General features: G+C 41.9%; 2 protein-coding genes across 7 annotated transcripts in view; both read right to left on the bottom strand.

Annotated features, from left to right (window-relative positions):
* Cdh20 (cadherin 20) overlaps positions 1–18,811 on the bottom strand; it is a 247,075-nt gene that overhangs the window by 51,498 nt on the left and 176,766 nt on the right. For 4 of the 6 annotated variants that reach the window (XM_057770172.1, XM_057770177.1, XM_057770174.1 and 1 more), the window contains 3 exons: positions 10,031–10,421; positions 1,525–1,819; positions 899–1,018 (listed from right to left, as the gene is read on the bottom strand). In XM_057770172.1, the coding sequence (XP_057626155.1) occupies positions 899–1,018; positions 1,525–1,819; positions 10,031–10,276 (661 nt within the window). In that variant the 5' untranslated portion in view covers positions 10,277–10,421. Of the gene's footprint in view, positions 1–898; positions 1,019–1,524; positions 1,820–10,030; positions 10,422–12,901; positions 13,019–18,811 lie in introns of all 6 variants that reach the window. The other 2 variants (XM_057770173.1, XM_057770176.1) reach the window with 1 other exon arrangement.
* On the bottom strand, positions 14,522–15,112 carry LOC130874725 (dual specificity protein phosphatase 14-like). The gene has a single exon (XM_057770178.1). It carries the CDS (start codon positions 15,110–15,112, stop codon positions 14,522–14,524), a length of 591 nt encoding a protein of 196 aa, XP_057626161.1.

Raw genomic sequence — 18,811 nt, 5'->3', positions numbered from 1 at the left:
GCCTTTGTGGTTGTTTCTTTGCTCAAGTTCTGCCCCTTAGGTCGGCTTTCCCTCCGTAAAGTGGGAGCAATAATACTTCCTATTGGAAGGTTAAAAATGGTAATGTTTATGAAAGTGCTTGGAGAAGGAGAAACCCGGGCTCAGTAACACAGTAACAATAGCTATTCTGCCCAGTATAGACACCAAAGTGATTTCCCTTGGGATAAAACATGAATCCTGTAGTCAAAGTTCCTTGAAACAAGCAAAGCCCTAGGCTTCCCAGTCTCTCCTCTTCTGCCACGCTACCTCTTATCAGTTCTGTTCTTTTTGCATCCCCCCTTGGAGGAGTGACCTCCAACAGGCTCTGCCATTCTGGGGACCATATGCATGTGCTCTTGCCTGTCTCATCAAAACCCACTTGCCTGACAGTCATTCACTCTGCCCTTGTCTTTTGCTTGGCAAGGATTGGCTCAGTAGATAAAACTTTGTGGGTATATCAGTAACCACAAAAACTTGGTTAGCACTTGATTGAATCCTCATGGTCAGCTGAATGATTGCCCAGAAGGCTCTGTGAGTGTAGCTGTAGAACAAGCCCAGGTGAATGTGGCAGTCTTCTTTGGTCTTGATGACCAAAACCTTGGTAAATAAATATAGGCATGGGAGTTTTGGGGAGGTGATGAGGAGACAATTTCTGTGGGCAGGGCCTTGGTGTTGCTCAGCAATCCATGAACACTGTCTCACCCTCCCCATCCCCAACAGTTCTAATGTGCTCTCATAATCCTAAAGATTATGACAGTCTTTTCTGTGTAATACATTTCCTGGAGCATCTTTGAAAAGATGAGTTGGGTCTGTCCTAAGTAGGAAGCACAAGGATTATTCAATAAACAACCACCTCTGCCTTGACACTTGTACTATATACCTGTTTTGGAGTCCACAGAAAAATACGGTTGGCCCTGCAGAATGCTATACACTACCCGGGCACTGTTGCCATAGGTTGGGTCATCAGCATCTGTGGCTGTCACTTGGATAACAGAGGTACCTGAGGGAGAGAAGTGGGAGAAAGCTGTTCAAGCAGTTATAAAGAGCTGGTATATCCTGAATGGTTAACTTTAAAACCTTTTGCAGATGTTATGCTTGCTTTTTTTGGGAGAGTTTCCTTCCTAGATCAAGCCTCTTGTTACTCAATGGGGCTGGTAGTTATTGGTGTTTCAATTCTTAGTAACCAGTAAAAGTAACACTGACTATGTAGTCTTCTTTGTTCATTGGTAACAGCCAATATTAACCCTTAGCAACCAAATATATGCTATTAGCCATCTAATTCATAGTTTATTCTTAAGGAATCAGAACTGGAAGAAGCTGGGAGATTTATTATTGCTTAATGTGGTGGCTTCGAAAAGCTGCATAACTTCCTACCCACTGAACGAGTTGGTGGTAATCTTGGTTTCACTTTTATGATTTCTGCACATTTTCTGCTCTATGTGTACACAATAGGGTCACCTAGAGTGTGTCTACTGTTTGTGAAAAATCAGTGCATCCCCACCTTACCTACTGGTGACATTTCTGGCACTGTGGCAATGTAAGGTCCATCCAGGAACTTGGGCTCATTGTCATTGATATCTTGGATTTTGATGATGAACTCCGACTCTGGCTCCATTGGTCGGCCTGTCCGCCTATCTAGAGCTTGAGCTCTTAAAGTGTATTGGGCTCTTTCTTCTCGGTCCAGCCTCTGAATGGCATGGATGTCTCCAGTGGTGTCATCAATAGTAAACACGATGCCTGCTCCTTCTCCTGAAAGGATGTATTTGATGGATCCATCTCCTCTGTCCATGTCTGAATGAAGCTGGGGACAAAAGTACTGAAATTTCATTATGGACATACACAGGAGTAGGAAATAAATTGATTTCCACTTTTGTACAGATGTAAGACCTTCCTTTACCTACGAGTGTTCTTTCCACATTAGCGTTTAGAAAATCTTTCTGTAAATAACTACCATGCTTTAAAATGATAAGTAAAGGGAAATACAGTTTTCTATGTCATATTCAGTGGAGTTCCTGAATAAATCATTCTGGGGCGTAATATGAGTAACAAGCTGTTTGGCCTATTAGCTCAGGCTTACAATTTAAATCAACCCATTTCTATTATTCTATATTATGCCATGAGGCCTGTGGCTTGTTACCTCACATCTTGCTTTTCCAGTGGCTGCTGGCAGCTCCCTGACTCTGCCTTTATTCTCTGCCTGGATTTATTGCCTAGCTGTATTCTGCCCTACCATAGCCCCAAACCAGCTTAAAAGATGATGAAGTGACCCATTAAAGAGTTAATACCAGGAACCACAAGATGCCTGATAATTTATACTTGGTTTTCGGGACCCCATGATGGGAGGAGCGAACTGACTCTTTAAATTGTCGTTTGATTTCTGCACATGGGCGCCCCCCCACACATACACACATTAAATAAATATAACTGTAAAGAATTAAAGGTAAAGACCATGATATATAGGAAGTAAAATGTGACTTCCATGGACTCCTGCAAAACTTCAAGTTCTGAGACGCCCTAACTTCCTAGTTTCCTATTTAATACTATGTTTGTGTCAAGTGAGGTTTAAGTGCTGATTGTGTGTGTGTGTGTGTGTTTTACAGCAGTGTCTCTCTTTTTAGTAGGACTCGTTTGAATAGTAGGAATCAGCTGAATTTGGATTCAGTTGATTCACTAAAATCTATGTGTGGATGGTTGAGTTAGGTGCTTGTTTCTGTGTTTATCCGACTATATTTTTCTCAAATTGATTTTAAAAATGATTTTATTTTTATATGCATGGATGTTTTGCCAGCATGTATCTAACTGTACTATTTATGTCCCTGGTGCCTGCAAAGGCCAGAAGAGAGCATCAGATATACTGGAACTGGAGTTACAGATGGTTGTGAGCTATTGTGTGTGCTAATAATCAAACCAGGGTCTTCTGGAAGAGCAGCCGGTGTTCGTTTTACTCCTGAGCTATCTCTCTAGTCCCATCTTCTCATATTCTTTTGTAATTATTTCTCCAAAGACATCTGGGAGCACCATTTTACCTTGGCCTAGAAACATGTCTGTCTTGATAATTGCACATAATGTGTATAGACAGCAAGAATGCTGAGATTTTGTGTTATCTTATAGGCCTCCCCAAAAGAACCAGCAAAATCATTAAGTTTAGTTAGCACTGCTGACTCTGTTGCTGCCTATGTTTCCAGTACTTGTACACTTCGGCACCAAGGATTAAATCATAAAACAGACAACAAGTGGTAGGCTGAATGCTGCAAGCTCAATATATCTGATATGAATATGGTTTATGTCAGTTAACAACTAAGTGTCCCTGTCATGAGGAGATATACTGTCTATAATCCTTAATTTTCCCATATTGTAGATGGAGAATATCCTTAATTCTAAGGGTTACTGGATTCATTAGAGATTAATGTATGTAAAGTACAGAACACCGTTCCTCTTCCATAGGAGGAAAGTTATAAATGGGGCCAATTTTGGTGATGACATACCTGCTGAGAGAAAGGGATATTAACATACCCAGCTCTTATCTGCTCTCTTCAAGCCTCCAGGAGTAAAAACTACCTAGATCTAGAGACTTTGTTACTATGCAGAGCCCAATGACCAGGGCCCCTAAAGCACAGGAGGGGCTCTGATCCTACTCTTGTGAGGATTAAAGTGTAGGGACACCCAGGGGACACCTGACAGTGTAGTCACAGCCTCCTCAGACAAGGATGGCTTTAGAGACTGGGTCTGGTTTGGAGTTAATCTTAGATGTATTCCTGGCCAAGTCATGCTGCCTAAGGATTGAAGTTACGCCTTATCTACAGAAGGGAAAAAAGAGAATAAAAATCACCTAAAAATAGATTTGGACTTCTTTCTACTTAAAAGTATTCTATATAGAATATGACAGCCTCACATGTCTCTATTCCATAAACACTGTTAACACTAAAGTCTTCTACTTATTCAGTTTAAAGAGCAGGGGAAAAGCCTAGCACTTATTGTGTAGAAGTAAAAGACACTTAGTTTGGAACTGGGCACAAAGAAATGAAGATTATTCCCTTTGGAAATATGTTCTCCAGCACCATAGAACTGGAAGGAGAAAGACAAACATTTCAGGAGCTTCTTAAATTGTGAGATAAAAAAAAAACTACCATTTGTATATTTACATACATAATTTTAAGACATATGACATTTGACTTGCAATAGGACAGGTTAATATGACAAGTTATAATGGACACAGAGCTTGACACATTAAGCACATGGTACCATTACAGACCACGTGTAAGTGTCCTGCGTTTAGAGTTGGCTTAATAAACAAGAGAAACCAAAGCTAGCACTGCTGAGGGGCAACCACACTTCCTACGGTTGATGAGGCTGACTAGGGTCAAATGGGGTCAGTGCTGAAACTCACAGCCCTTCTCTGGCTTCCCTCTATATAAGAAGATACTGAAGAATCTTTGTAGAGAGTTCTCTGGAGGTGGAGACTATGTAATCCTCTTGGTAAGTACTCTGGCCTGTAGCAGATTGTTCAGGCTGAGGCTAAAGCTTTTGCAGGAGCCTTATGTCACCTTCATTTTAAGGGGTAGTATCTTGCAGGTTGCTTCTGAGTGTGTCTACTGCTTTTCAAGGAGTCCTTGTCAGTTTTGTTGTCAACTTGACACACCGAGAAGAGCAGACCTCAGTTGAAGAACTGCCTTCAGCTGATGGCCTGTGGGAATGCATGGGGTTATTTTCTTGATTGCTTGTTCTTGTAGAATGGCCCAGACAACCGCTAGTGGTACCAAGCCTTGGTGCTGGTGGAAAAGGAGCTGAACTTGACCTGAAGAAAAGTTTGTAAGCAGCATTCCTCCATGGTTAATGCCTCTGCTCCTCCATGGTTAGTGCCTCTGCTCCTCCTTGAGTTTCTGCCTTGACTTCCCATAGTGAAGGATTGTTACTGAAAGCCTCATATAGAATAAATTTTTCTCCTCTGATTTCTTTTTGTCAAGGTGGTTTATCATAGCAACAGAATGCAGACTAGAGCACCAGGGGAGGGGAGAAGAGCTCTACAGTGGAGCAGAAGGGCCTTTCATGACCTGGAAGCATATCACCTGTGAAAGTGACTTGCACCGAGCTGAATTCTGAGGACTAGAATTTTGTGTCTCCAGGACACACTTGTGAAACAAGTCCTCTACCAGTTTAATAGCAAAGAAGGAAGAAGGAATGCTGGGGTATCAGATCTACAGTGACTCTGGGAAATAGCGAGGGAATTTTCCAGCAGGAGCAACAGGTTAGGGCAAGAAGTTACGGTTTTCTAGCATCAAAATGCGGGAGGACCTCTTCAGGCTGGGTCTGAGAGAGAAGAGAGTACAGCTTAGGTACGGTTTCAGGGACTCAGATGAGCCCTCCTCACTAAGGAAGTCCGGGAACTACCTCCTTTGACACAGAGTTGTAAGTAGTGTGGGTGTAAGACGGGTCTGATAATGAGTTTGAAAAATCCTCCATGCTTGATCAGTTGATGGTTAAATAAGGGAACAAGTCTCATCTCCCTCCAGCCTCCTGCCTTCCCTATGGTAGAGTGCAGTTGGGAAATGAGAAATCCCAGCTCCATCACAGTGCAGAGCTTTAACAGGTGACTATGGAGGTCAGGGACACGTTAAGAAGCTTAAAGTCAACAAAGGAATGCACATGAAACATTAGGGTTTGTGAGCCACAGAATCCCCATTTGGTTGTAAAAACTGCATAAGAGGACATATAAAACATTCTTCTCTAGGCACATGGAAAATTGGTATTAAAACATTTTGCTTTTATTCATATTTATTTCAGTGAACACTAAGTGAACTTCAGCTACAGCATGTAAGTACATTCTGGAAGACATCTTTCCCATAGAAATCTTCTAGACAGATAAATGGCTATCTCATACACTAAAATATAGTCTTTAGGATCTTAGCCAGAATAGGAGTGAGTGCTGGGAAGTACATGTACATGAAAAGAAATCTCAGTTGATTTAAGATTTGGGGAACAGGTGGTCTTCACACCCTTTGCCAGTGAAGTTTCTGCATGCTCAGTGACATTCTGGAAAGGCACTGAGTGCTTCTAATTGTGGTTAGACAGGGGTCTTGTAATCCCGAGCCTCTACATGACTTGTTACTACAGGTCCGTGCCCAAGCAGATCTCTCTGTACCCTGTCCTTGTGAATGTCAATATAATCTAGCTTTAACTCGACACTGCCATGTCCCTGGGAAGCCTAGAGCAGATTTTATAAGACCATGCGGAATAAAGCTGATCTTTGTTGCTATATTCCTTCCTGAAATAGCAAATACTCTGGCAGGCTCTCTAAACAAACCTTTTCCAGGACTTTAGGTGACAATCTAACTGTCTCTGGTGGAAAGAGATCAAAAGATGGATGGCTTTTCTTTCTAAAGAAAGTAGAAGGGAAAATACACAGATACTTGAATATCTAAGAGTCTGTGTGTAGAGACACCAGTATGGGGTGAACCCAGTGTACTGGGTGACTGGGGGACTTGTCAATGTGTCCTAGGTGGAACACATTTCCATGCTTCCCATCCCATCAGCAAACATCGAGGAAGCAAGTCTTTAGGTTCTTGATGCTGCTGCACTTGTCTGAGTGTTGTCACGGCTACATTTCAAGTCACTGACCAGCTATTTCTGCCTAGGAAGGGACCAGGAAAGCTTAGGTTCAAAATGAGCAAACATAGGAAAAGGTACCCACTATGGAAGAAGCCGGGAGAAGGGCATTTTGTTGTAAGTAACCATCCAGAAAAACAATTGTAGGAATTGTGAAAGGCCATGTTTCTGGAACATAAGAACCAGACAGAGAGTAGCATGGGCACGTAGGATCTCAGTGGCTGGTGGGTAGGAAAGCTACAGGGGAATGGATGTAGAGTCTCCCTCCAATTCAATGCGAAGACATGAAAGAGTCTTAAGTTGAGTGGTGGCTGGTATAATCTGACTGCCTTTTTACAAAGGTCACGTGTGGAGATATGCTGGAAGTGCAGGGAATGGCTGGCGAACTAGGAAGTCATTTACTCCAGTGAGAGATAATGGCGGAAGTACAGGATGGACAGATGAAGGGCTTGGGATGTTTTTGACATAGTAACGACAGTGTTTTAGGTGGAGAGAATGTAAAGCATTGAGAAAGAAAAAGAAGCTATTGAGTTGTCTGTGTGTGTACATGTGTTTGTATATGTGATGTTTATATATGTGTATGTATAAGCACATGTGTGTGAATGTGGCTTTGCACATACTATGGCATGAGGTAGTGGGGTCAGAGGAAAACTTCTTCTATTTTGCTTGAGACAAAGACTCTTCTATGTTGCTGACGATTGTGTGTACTAAAACCGATGACCCACACATGTTCAGGAAGTCTCCTTTCTCTACCTCCCATCTGGTTGTAGGGGCACTCAGAGTGCAGATTTACTTTGCTGGATTCTAGCTAAGGTCTTCACACTTACACGGCAGACACTTCAACCACTGAGCCACTTCTCCAGCCAGACTACTAGGTTTTTGGTTCTAGAATGGGGTCCTGGCAATGTTGAGATAAGAAAGATTGGGGAAGGGGGATTTAAAAAGGTAAGAGATTTTATGTAAAATAATGCATTTAGGCCCATGGATCACAAACATGAAGACACCGATTCTCTAGGATTTATGAATACAAGGTTTATAGAGCTGTTTTAGAAAGAGATGGAGATTTTGTATTTATTGACCTAGAAATGGTGGTTAAAACCATAGGCATGAGGCTGGAGAAAGTACCAGAAGTTAATAGCACTTGCTGGTCTTGTAGAGTACCCAGGTTCAGTTTCTAGCACCCAATAGACAGCTCACAACCTCTTATAACTCCAGTTCCAGGGTATCTCATGCCCTTTTCTGGTCTCTTTGGGCACTAGACACATGCAATGTACATGAATATGTACGTGCAGGCACATAATCATCCACATACAATAAAAACAAATAAAGCCTGAGGGGCGTTGAACTTTGTACTTGCAACCATTTCATAGTCTCAATCCAGAGTAAGGGACCATGTTGAGGAATATTACTTTAAGGTGTGTTACTTTTGTTTATGTTGTGGAACTTTTGTTTAATGATGCGAAGATGCATTTCTTTGTTTATGCTGCGTTTCTTTAACTCTGTAAAGCTGTAAATCTTTGCCTGTCTAAAACACTGGATGGTCTAACAAAGAGCTGAATGGCCAATAGCGAGGCAGGAGCAAGGATAGGCGGGACTGGCAGACAGAGTATGAACAGAAGAAATGAGGAGGAGGAGGAGCCTCAAGAGAACAAGGAAAGGAGAATGCTAGGGGCTAGCCACTCAGCCACACAGTCAAACATGGAGTAAGAGTGAAATTAAGATATATAGAAGTAAGAAAAAGAAAAAGCCCAGTGACGAAAGGTAGATGAATTAAATTAAGGAAAGCTGTCTAGAAACAAGCCAAGATAAGTTCAGGAATTCATAAGTAAGAATAAGCCTCCATGTGTGATTTGTTTGGGTACTGAGTGGTGGGTCCCCAAAAGAACAAGGAACCAAAGCAGTAAGAACAAAGACATCACACAGCAGGATCAACTAAGGGAAAAGGCATCTTCAAAAACATTGAAATACACTTTTAAAGAGAGGAAAACATAACACACAAGCAAGCACAGCTAGTCTTCTAGGAGACATGTATGGGCAGAGAGGGTGGGAGGAAGCAGACAGCTCACTAGTCAGGCGTCAGTTGGCACAAGGCCAACAGTTGAACCTGAAATAAAGGAAGAAATCAGTATTGTGATGGACATTGGTATTGCGATAGTTCAGGAGGTCAGCAGAGCCCAAGGCCGTGACTGGGAGTTTTCATAAAATGAAGTCACTGAGCAAACAATGCAGGAGTTCTTAGCAGTAGTGGAAAACAGTTTCATGACTGTGGTCAGGACAGGGCCTGGTACCTGGATTAAGAAGAGACCAGCAGGGGCTGGAGAGATGGCTCAGCTGGTGAAAGTGCTTACCAGTTTTTCAGAGGACCTGAGTTTAGCTCTCATCATGTTGTTTACAACTGGCTGTAACTCCAGCTGCAGGGGAGCCAAAGCTCTCTCTGAATGCAGTAGCCATTGTAGCTAGACATGCTCATGAGCATGCATGCACGCGCACACATACACACACACACACACTCATGCACGCGCACATACACGTGCACACATACACAATTATAAACATTAAAAAACTTAAAAAAAACACAAGGAAATGGTTGGTATATAATTGTTGAGGAATCTGGTTCACAGGGCTCCCTGGAAGCTCCTGGCAGGACTAGGCATGAAATCACATGTGTTTGTCCTGAATCATATTTTTACAAGTGTTTAAGTTATCATCTGAATGAATTATTTATTTTCTAAATAATTTCTTGTCTCCCATTCTCTCTTCCTTGGTTGATTTAATTGGATGGTCAGTCTCTCGTTAACATACACATAAGACGTACAGAAGAGAAAACTAGGTTTAAAAATGAAATGATAGACAAATTAAGGGACTTTGAATATATAGTTTATAAATATATTTATTGTTGCTAACTAACCCCAAAGCAGTCACACTAGGAAATTACGGAGGAAGAATATTTTATCCTTTTGCTGTTGATTTTCATTAAACTTAGGTCTCAAGCTAGACCTTTATAAACACGCACACACAGATACACACATAAACACACACGCAGATACACACAGATACACATGCACACACACACACAGTATAAACATTTTACTCTTCCCATTGTGATGTTCCCAGAAGGTTGCTGCCACCCCTGTTAAGGGTTGTGTGGTTTTTGTAAGTCTGAGACTCTTCCTACAAAACATGGTTGTGTTTTTTTTTCCCCACTGAACAGAGACATAGAAAAAAAGGGAACCCTTCTCTCTTTGTCTAACAAAGCAAAGCTGCATTTTCGCTATGGCCAACTAATGTCCTATTAGCATTCTGAACCTCAGACACAAGCTAGGTGGGTCATTCATATTCAGTTTACATTAGAACCCAACTTAGGCATCAGATACCCTGGGAATTTCTTTTTCTACTGGACACATCTTACCTTGCCGACATATAAAGGGTCAGTCCCAGTATATTCTTCCAGCACGAAAAACTGATTCCAAACCCAACTCCTCTTGCTTCGCAGATGTGGCTGTGGCCTGTCTGAGAAGAGTGTTTCTAGTTCAGCTCCTGGCATTGGAGTGATGGAGAGAACGGTGCTTATAAGGTCCATCAGTGCCCAGAAGTACAAGGACGTGCCGAGTCCAAGCCGACTCTTTGCATTGCTCATTCTACCCGTAGTCCACATGGGCTTGCAGAAATCCACACGTCAGTAGGATGGGAAGCACTGGTGTTGCGTATTTTCGAAGTGAAACAAGTCACGCCACAGGTTACTGGAAACTCATTGCTTCCCAAAGGTTTCTGTTTAAATCAATCCGCTTGGAGCCGAAGTCCTGTCAAGTTAAGGGAAACACTGTCAGGGGATTCCTTCCTGGGGGCTGCTTGCCAGTTTGCCAGCAATGGCGGCAAATGTTTGGCTTTCTGCTCAATCAGGCAGCTGGTTATCCCTTAAAAATGTTTTCTTATAAATAATATTTTGAGCATAAAAGCCCATGTATGTTACTATAATCAGCCCCAAACACTTGGATCTGAATTCTAAGACAGTAAAACTAGTATAAACTCTTCTCAAAGTAGCTTACCTTGAGGGCTAGACTTGCTATTAACTGGCTTGAAAGATTAATAGTATGTTCTTCAAAATGTATGTAATCAGAAAACTTCCTAAACTCTTCAGAATAGCATTCGCTTCTAAAATTTGCATCTACCAACCAACATTTCCATCAGCTCAACTGCTCTCTTAACTTATTAAACATAGAAACGTTAGACTCCTTTTTCTTCTGCCATTGGCAATCATGTTGTACCTGTCCCTGTTATTGACTGTGCTATGAATCGTGGGCTTCATTTATAAGCAGCCATGGACTGCTTCTGACGTTAATCATTTTCTGAACTCATGAGAAAGACATTCACACTCTACTGCTTCAGCTGCAAAGCGCCGATAGGGGCTGTTGACGTGACCTTTCTAGGGTATGAATAGCTAGTTAATCATCATATCCTTCCTTCACAGGGGACTTTAAATGCTGTTTGTCACATGCCACCATGAGAAAGCTAAGAGTTGATCTAATGGATTTCCTTTTCTGACCCAAAAGACTCATTTAGGAAAAGGAATGTTAACTTTTACCTGGCAAACACCTTTTCATCAGTCACACTTCTTCTGAGGCTATGGAGTCAGATTTAACCAGAGACCTCACTCCTGGGCTATGACCACATCAACATTTCCTTCCCTTTCGTGACTGGGCTTGATGAGGTAGCGTTGCACTCAGGCTAATCAGAGCAACAGAAGTGTTTTCTTTGGGGGGCTTAATATTTTCACTGCTAACTTGAAGAGCTTTTGCTGTGACTTACAACAAATGTGTACACCTGAAGGTTTCAGGTCAGTACAACTAAATGGTGATTCTTTTCATGAAAGTGACTTAGAATGAATGCATTGATGATGAACCAGGTCCCCCTTTCACCTGTCATCTTCAAAACAGGGCTTAGAGTCCTCTCTCATACTCATCACTGAGATGCACAAAAGTATTTAAAAATAACTCCCATCATTCATAGAGTGTCATTCAGTCTGTGAGAAGTCAGTCAGTGAGAGCTGATGAAGAGGAAGAGTCTGAGGAAACTGCTTCTGTAACAACAGAACAGGGTGGCCTTGCGAGCTAAGTTTGCCTTATTTAGGCTGATTCGTTTGTAATATCGGTAGAAGGTGAGCTCCCAGATAGTAGCTGTTCCTTCTCTTCATGGATTCAGCAACAGAAAATGAGACATTCTTTTTTCCAGTCCCTGGCTAAGGGGAGGTGTTTTAGAAGGAGGACCCTTCATATGGGAATAAACTTGATGGAAAAGATCGATGAGGCCCAGATATGCCTTCTTGGGGACATAAAAGGGATGTAGAGTATATCACCCCACAGAACCGGTAGCCCGATGGACATGTTTCGCAACCATAGGAAATGAATAGTCTATGCCTTATCTAGACACAAGGTCACTTAGAATTTCCCCAAGAGAAGCAGATTAATTTAGACAGGCCAGTGTCTTGTTCTTTCTTTGCTCTGACTTGTCTACATCAAGTTATTAAGACAATGATTGGAGCTCTGCTGATTGACTCCGTAAGTGATCCCCGCATTTACTTTCCTTATCTGTTAAGCAGGAACAGTAATTCTTCTGTCCACTCAGCAGGACGCTCTTAAGAACATGATGGGATAATACAGTGATAAAAAGTGACCGCTGGCATTTCTTGAATTACATAAATTGCCTGGGTCTTGTGTGAAAATAATGAAAACAAGCATAAGACATATTCCATGGGTACAACTGGGGAGAAAATCCTCCAAGGGCTTGTGACATAGATCATCCCACAAATCTCTGATATGTGATAAGTACTGTTTGATAGAAGATTCTGGCTCAGTCCAATTCTAAAGTCATGAAGTAGTTAAATAAAGATATTTATGAAGATATTTTACAAGGGGATAGCTACTATAAAACTCTGTAGTAGTAGAGGAGTTCTTGTATAGGATGAATTTATCAACAAAGAATGTGCTTTTTGTGTGTGAACATATGTGCATTTTGACTAATATCGTTATATATATGATTCCTCTATAGCACTCTTATTAGTGACTTTTCTATGACTCTCTTGAGGACCTTGCTTTAGATTGCATGTACATGTACACAGGTGTGTAGGTATTTAAAGGTCCCTACTATGCTCCCACTGACTAAATACCATGAACAGAGCAAGATTTGAGAACATATCAAGGGAGTTTAGGTAATGAGCACTGTATTCTCCCATCTCTCATCAACTAGACAAGTATTCTTGCCAATTAAACTTTCCTGTCCTTACCTATAGGTATGATCTGAAGAGTTCAAGAAAAAAATTCCAGTTGAAGTTTTGTGATGAATATTTTGCAGGCAGTTCAATTGCCTCAGCTTTTATCTTCCTCTCTTGTCTACTTGGCCCCTACAAATGAGTGCAAAGATTTTATTTTCTTTCCTTTGACTGTATATGCATAGGTAAGACTCTCAGGTATCTAGATTGTGTTGGCCCTCTGTGATTCTGTGAAAGCTGCTAGTCCCTGGGCCCTTTCAGATCCAGTCATAAAGGTATCCATGCCTTTAAATGCCTCCCTCCATATTAGGGAACTGGGTAGTGACTGGTGATGGAAAGCACAGTTTTGTTGCCTGATGTTTCAGTCCTGCCTGGTGTCTGTCCTCCCACTAGGTCCCATAACCATTTAGCCTCAAAGAAAATCACACAGAGGTCTACAAAAGTTATAAACTAACTGGCCCATTGTTCTTATCTGTGTTAGCCACATGGCTCAGAACTTTTCCAATGGGGCAGGTCACATCCTGTTTCTTCTGTGTCTGAACAGGACCGGGGAACAATAGGCTTCCTTCTTCCCAGAATTCTCCTGTTCTCCTTGACCCACCTATACTTCCTGCCTGGCTACTAGCTAATCAGCATTTATTTAAAACATAATTCACAGAATACAGAATTGTTCTCACCACTTCCCCCCTCTTTTTTTCTCTCTCTTTTTTTTTTTTTTTTTTTTTTTTGGTTTTTCAAGACAGGGTTTCTCTGTAGCTTTGGTGCCTGTCCCGGATCTAACTCTTGTAGACCTCGAACTCCCAGAGATCCGCCTGACTCTGCCTCCCAGTGTTGGGATTAACCCCCCTCTTTTTTTTTTTTTTTTTTTTTTTTTTTTAGCGGATAGATGTATTAAAAATAATGCTAATATAATCCCAGGGCACACTGATTTTTTTTTTTTTTTTTTTTTTTTTTTGGTTTTTCGAGACAGGGTTTCTCTGTGGCTTTGGAGCCTGTCCTGGAACTAGCTCTTGTAGACCAGGTTGGTCTCAAACTCACAGAGATTCACCTGCCTCTGCCTCCCAAGTGCTGGGATTAAAGGCGTGTGCCACCACCGCCTGGCCACACCGATTTTAAGAGGGTCTTTGCAACAGATTTCATTATAATCACTTATCAACTAAACTTAAGTTATAGAATTGTTAAATAACAGAGGAAAAGAAAGGACCAGGCTAATTAATCCAGTAGAGACTGAGCTGGCCTTGATATCCTTAAACATCTATCCAGCCAGCAGCTGTGGGCAAAGCTGGTCTCTAGAGGGTTAATCAGGGCCCAGGGCGATCTTTGTAATGGACTCCTCCTGCACCTGCCAAGCTCTGAAAGGCTTGGGAGCCAGAAAGGAAGCAGGAACAGTATCCTACACTGTTCCAGGTCTTATAAAGGATTAAAGGCCAGTTAAAGATTTTCATGTTCGCTATTTCAAAATGCTAGTTTTAAAAAATTTTACTAGCAGTGTATGTGTTTTCCCTCCACATCTCTTAAACGTGAACACCCAGTGTAGAAACACTGGTGGGAGAACCAGAGAGAGGAAGAGGGAGAAGACTGTATGTGGCGGATGCTGGTGCTGCTGAGGGGCTGCGGATGCCAGCTGTGGCAGCACTAAATCCCCCAGTAAGGCATCAGGTGTCGGGACTCATAGATGTCTGGAAAGACACCATAGGGTGTCTCTATCATCTGCATGGTCGACTTTCCAAAAAGCTGGTTCTCGTAGTCTATCAGCTGCTTCCAGAAGCCCACATTGGGCCTGATGACAGGCCTCCGGGCTTTCACCCACTTGTACGCCTCCAATAGACACACATTGTGGAATTTCATCAGGTACGCAATGCAGAGGGTGGCCGAGTGGCTCACTCCCGCAGCACAGTGCACCAAGGTTGCTCCATGTTTCTTGCTCACACTGTGGATCTTGTCAGCCACAGTGTCAAAGTACAATCTAATGGGATCATGAGGAATATTAGCCAGAGGCACTTTAACATATTCAAGCTGGGGCCAGTTGTAGTTGGGGATCTCAATGGTAGCATTAATGATGCAGGTGATGCCCTGGGCCTGGAGGAGGTGCTGGTTGGAGGCCACACTGCTTCTGCCCAAGAAGAGAGAGGAGGTGATCTGAGCAATGCTTCCTATGTCTCCCTTGGAAATCATCCAAGGAGCCATGAGAGTCCATGGGAGCGTGCTGTGACCTCTGGAGCTCATGAAGATGCCAGCAGTCAGTCACACTTTCATCATCGGAAGGTCAAGACCAAAGAATGGTGAAGTCCGTCCTCCACCAGGGAATTCACTACTGCAGCCTCCTTCGTGCTGAGGAGTTCAATGAGCTGCAGCCCTTGGTCTAGATCCAGAAGGTCTTAGGTAAACAGTGGTTACAGTGTATACAAATCAGATCTGGACGCGCTCGCTGACTCTCCTGGGGGATGTCCCCCAAGCCCGCTTCTGGGTTGGAGTTCAAGGGTTCTGTTCAAATGCCGAGAGGTAATCAGTTGTCCCCCCTCTCTTTTTTAAACAAAGGAAAATATACGTAGTCCATTTTTTTGGGAATGTGGGCATAGTTTTCCAGGCTACTTCTGGTTGGTTGGAGGCACTGATAATCTTATGGGGACCTAAAGAAAATTTAGAGTTATTATCATGTCCTGACTGGTGTATCCTGTGAGGCTTGATCATCTTAGGCAGCAGTCTTGAACCTGTTCTGAATGTAGAACTCAGACATCTGGGCCAACTGTTACTACTGAAAATTTCTTAGGTGGTATTTCTTGATCAAACCTGATTTTTCTTAATTCAGAATGAATCCACAGCCTCTCATTTCCAGTGGAAAAAAAGCAAAATCTCTTCTCCAAAGTAACATACCTTTTGATGTCAATTTTGAAGTCAAGGTGTTTTCAAAATACATATCTTGGATTAATTCAGCAGCATTTGTCAACAAATATCTTTTAGTAGCTCTTGTTCCTTCCTCAGCATTCAAACAATTTAGAGAGAGCATAATAACATACAGTATCCAGATTCTCTGTGTATTTTCCATCTTTATGTGGCTTTACTTTAACCTCTATTTCTTTTATTTTTACTTTTACTTTTTGAGACAGGTTCTCTGTATATCTTTGGCTGTCCTGGAACTCATTCTGTAGACCAGGCTGTCCTTGAACTCACAGAGATCAACCTGCCTTTGCCTCTGCCTTCCAAGTGCTGGGATTAAAGGAGTGTGCCACCACACCTTGAACTCACAGAGGTCTGTCTGCCTCTATCTCCCAAGTGTTGGAATTAAAGGTGTGTACCATCACACCCAACTACTCTCTCTTTCTTTTTTATTTAAAGGACTTTTACCTTTAGCCTGCATATATTTTTTAACACATTGTAAACCATTTAGAGGTTTTCTTTGTCTCTGATTCTCTCTTTACTGTGTATTTCTCTTTTTGACCACACAAGTCTCTAATTTGCTAAGCAATATGGAGAGAATTAAAGCTGTGGCTGTGATGACTGGATCCAGCCCATTCTTTAGCTTTATGAGATTCCAGGTTCATTGTGTAGGTATCACCAGAGCCATGTTTATTGCCACAACTCTATGGCGTTTCAAGGTCCCTGCCAGTAAGCAAGCTGTAGCAGTGTGCTCACAAACCACATTCAAATGCTCCATTGTTGGACCGCCTGCCTGAATGAGTCAGAGTTTGCCCTGGCATAATGGCACAGAAAGCTGGCATTTTAAAATGGTGTAGCCTTTTTTCTGCTATGGCTGAAAACCAAAATGCATGCAGTTAGCCTTTCATCAACACTATTTAAGTGTTTTGTGCCAGGACCTCTTAAAAGAGCTGCAAGGTTTTACAGCTAAAGCTGAGTTGGGAAGCCTCTCTTAAATAACAGTGCTTGCCTCTAACAAGCAGAGCAGACCTGAGAAATTGCTGCTACCAAGAAGCCATGCTTTACTCTATTATTTTCTGTCTAGAATTACTTCCCAAGCTCTGTCAGGCTTTATGTGGATACAGTCATCCACACATTAGAGCCATTCTGTGAGTAACCAATTGAGGTGCCACACACCTTTAATCCCAATTCCTGGGAGGCAGAGGCAGAGGCAGACAGGTCTCTGTGAGTTCAAGATGTGGTAGCACACACCTTTAATCCCAGCACTTGGGAGGCAGGGTCAGGTGGATGGATCTCTGTGAGTTCAAGGACAGCCTGGTCTATAGAATGAGTTCCAGGACAGCCTAAGATATACAGAGAAACCCTGTCCCAAAAGCCAAAAGTTAAAAATAAAAGAAATAGAGGTTAAAGTAAAGCCATTAAAAGATGGAAAACATACAGAGAATCTGGATACTGTATGTTATTATGTTCTCTCTAAATTGTTTGAATGCTGAGGAAGGAACAACAGCTGCTAAAAGATATTAGCTTATAAATGCTGCTGAATTAATCCAAGATAGGTATTTTGAAAACACCTTGACTTCAAAATTGACATCAAAAGGTATGTTACTTTGGAGAAGAGATTTTGCTTTTGTTTCCACTGGAAATGAGAGGCTGTGGATTCATTCTGAATTAAGAAAAATCAGGTTTGATCAAGGAGGATGACCTGAAAATTTTCCAGTAGGAACAGTTGGCCCAGATGTCTGAGTTCTACATTCAGAACAGATTCAAGACTGCTGCCTGAGATGATCAAGCCTCACAGGATACACCAGTCAGGGCGTGATCACAACTCTAAATTTTATTTAGGTCCCCATAAGATTATCAATGCCCCCCAATCAGCAGGAAGTAGCCTGGAAAACTATGCCCACATTCCCCAAAATGGACTATGTATATTTTCATTTGTTTAAAAAAAAGAGGGGGAATGGTGAGGGACAATTCTGTATTCTGTGAATTATGTTTTAAATAAATGCTGATTGACCAGTAGCCAGGCAGGAAGTATAGGTGGGACAATCAGACAGGAAGTAGAGGAGGGTCAATGAGAACTGAAATATTCTGAGAAGGAGGAAGCTCATTCCTCCCCAGTCCTGCCCAGACACGGAAGAAGGAAGATGTGACCTACCTCACTGAAAAAGGTGCCGAGCCATGTGACTAGTATATACTAGAATAATGGGCTAATATAAGTTGTAGGAGTTAATAAGAAGCCTGAGCAAATGGGCCAATCCATTTATAACTTATAGAGACCTCTGCGAGATTTTCTTTGGGGTTAAACAGTTGTAGGACCTGGTGGAAGGACAGAAACCCCCAACAAGCAGGCCCTCATATTACACAGTTTCTGCTTCTTCAGGGTGAAACACATGAGAAACACTCCCTGCCTATGTTTCCAGAAAGATAAAGCCAGGCTGTACAATAGTAATACTTGTTCTTACCACAATTAGAGTCGTTTTCTACAAAAGAGGGGAAAATAATTCATATTAGAGTTATTAACCATTTTGCAGTTGGAGATGATATGATCTTACATTTATATTTTTCCTGCAGATATGAGATATTGCTTGTTTGAGGTTAATTACTGTTCTTGTAAATAAAGATGCTGCCATGAATATCTGTATACAGAAGTCTGCTTTTAGGAGAATACCCATGCCATGGAAAGACTACATTAGTGGAAACTGACTTCTGTGTTAAATGACTCTTTAGAAAGTTCCCCACCCCCTGTTCGTCTGAAAGAAAGCAAACAGCTTGGTAATGAACACAGTAGGAGGAAATTAAAGTTGTGCTCAAAGCGTATTCTCAGTGAATTGTTTATTTCTTTACTTAAATTCGTTGTGATATTTAAAATGTAGATGGGAGGGTGGTTACTGCTTTCTCCTTGAAATGAACTGGGCTTTAATGGTCTTCCTCTGTTTTCTCTCCTCATTATTCCAGTCTTCCTGAGCTTTTCATGGAAATGGAAGAACTGCTCAGAAAACCTCAAATGAGTCTGTGCAGCAGAAGTTGATGCTAGAGACTCCCTGTTGG

The sequence above is a fragment of the Chionomys nivalis genome, chromosome 5, assembly GCF_950005125.1.
Source record: "Chionomys nivalis chromosome 5, mChiNiv1.1, whole genome shotgun sequence".
NCBI lineage: Eukaryota > Metazoa > Chordata > Mammalia > Rodentia > Cricetidae > Chionomys > Chionomys nivalis.
The sequence above is the reverse complement of the archived record's forward strand: the minus strand, read 5'-3'. Positions and strand labels throughout refer to the sequence as shown.

Excerpts from the sequence above, each read along its gene's own strand:
- LOC130874725 (XM_057770178.1), bottom strand. The coding sequence starts at position 15,112 with ATGAGCTCCAGAGGTCACAGCACGCTCCCATGGACTCTCATGGCTCCT.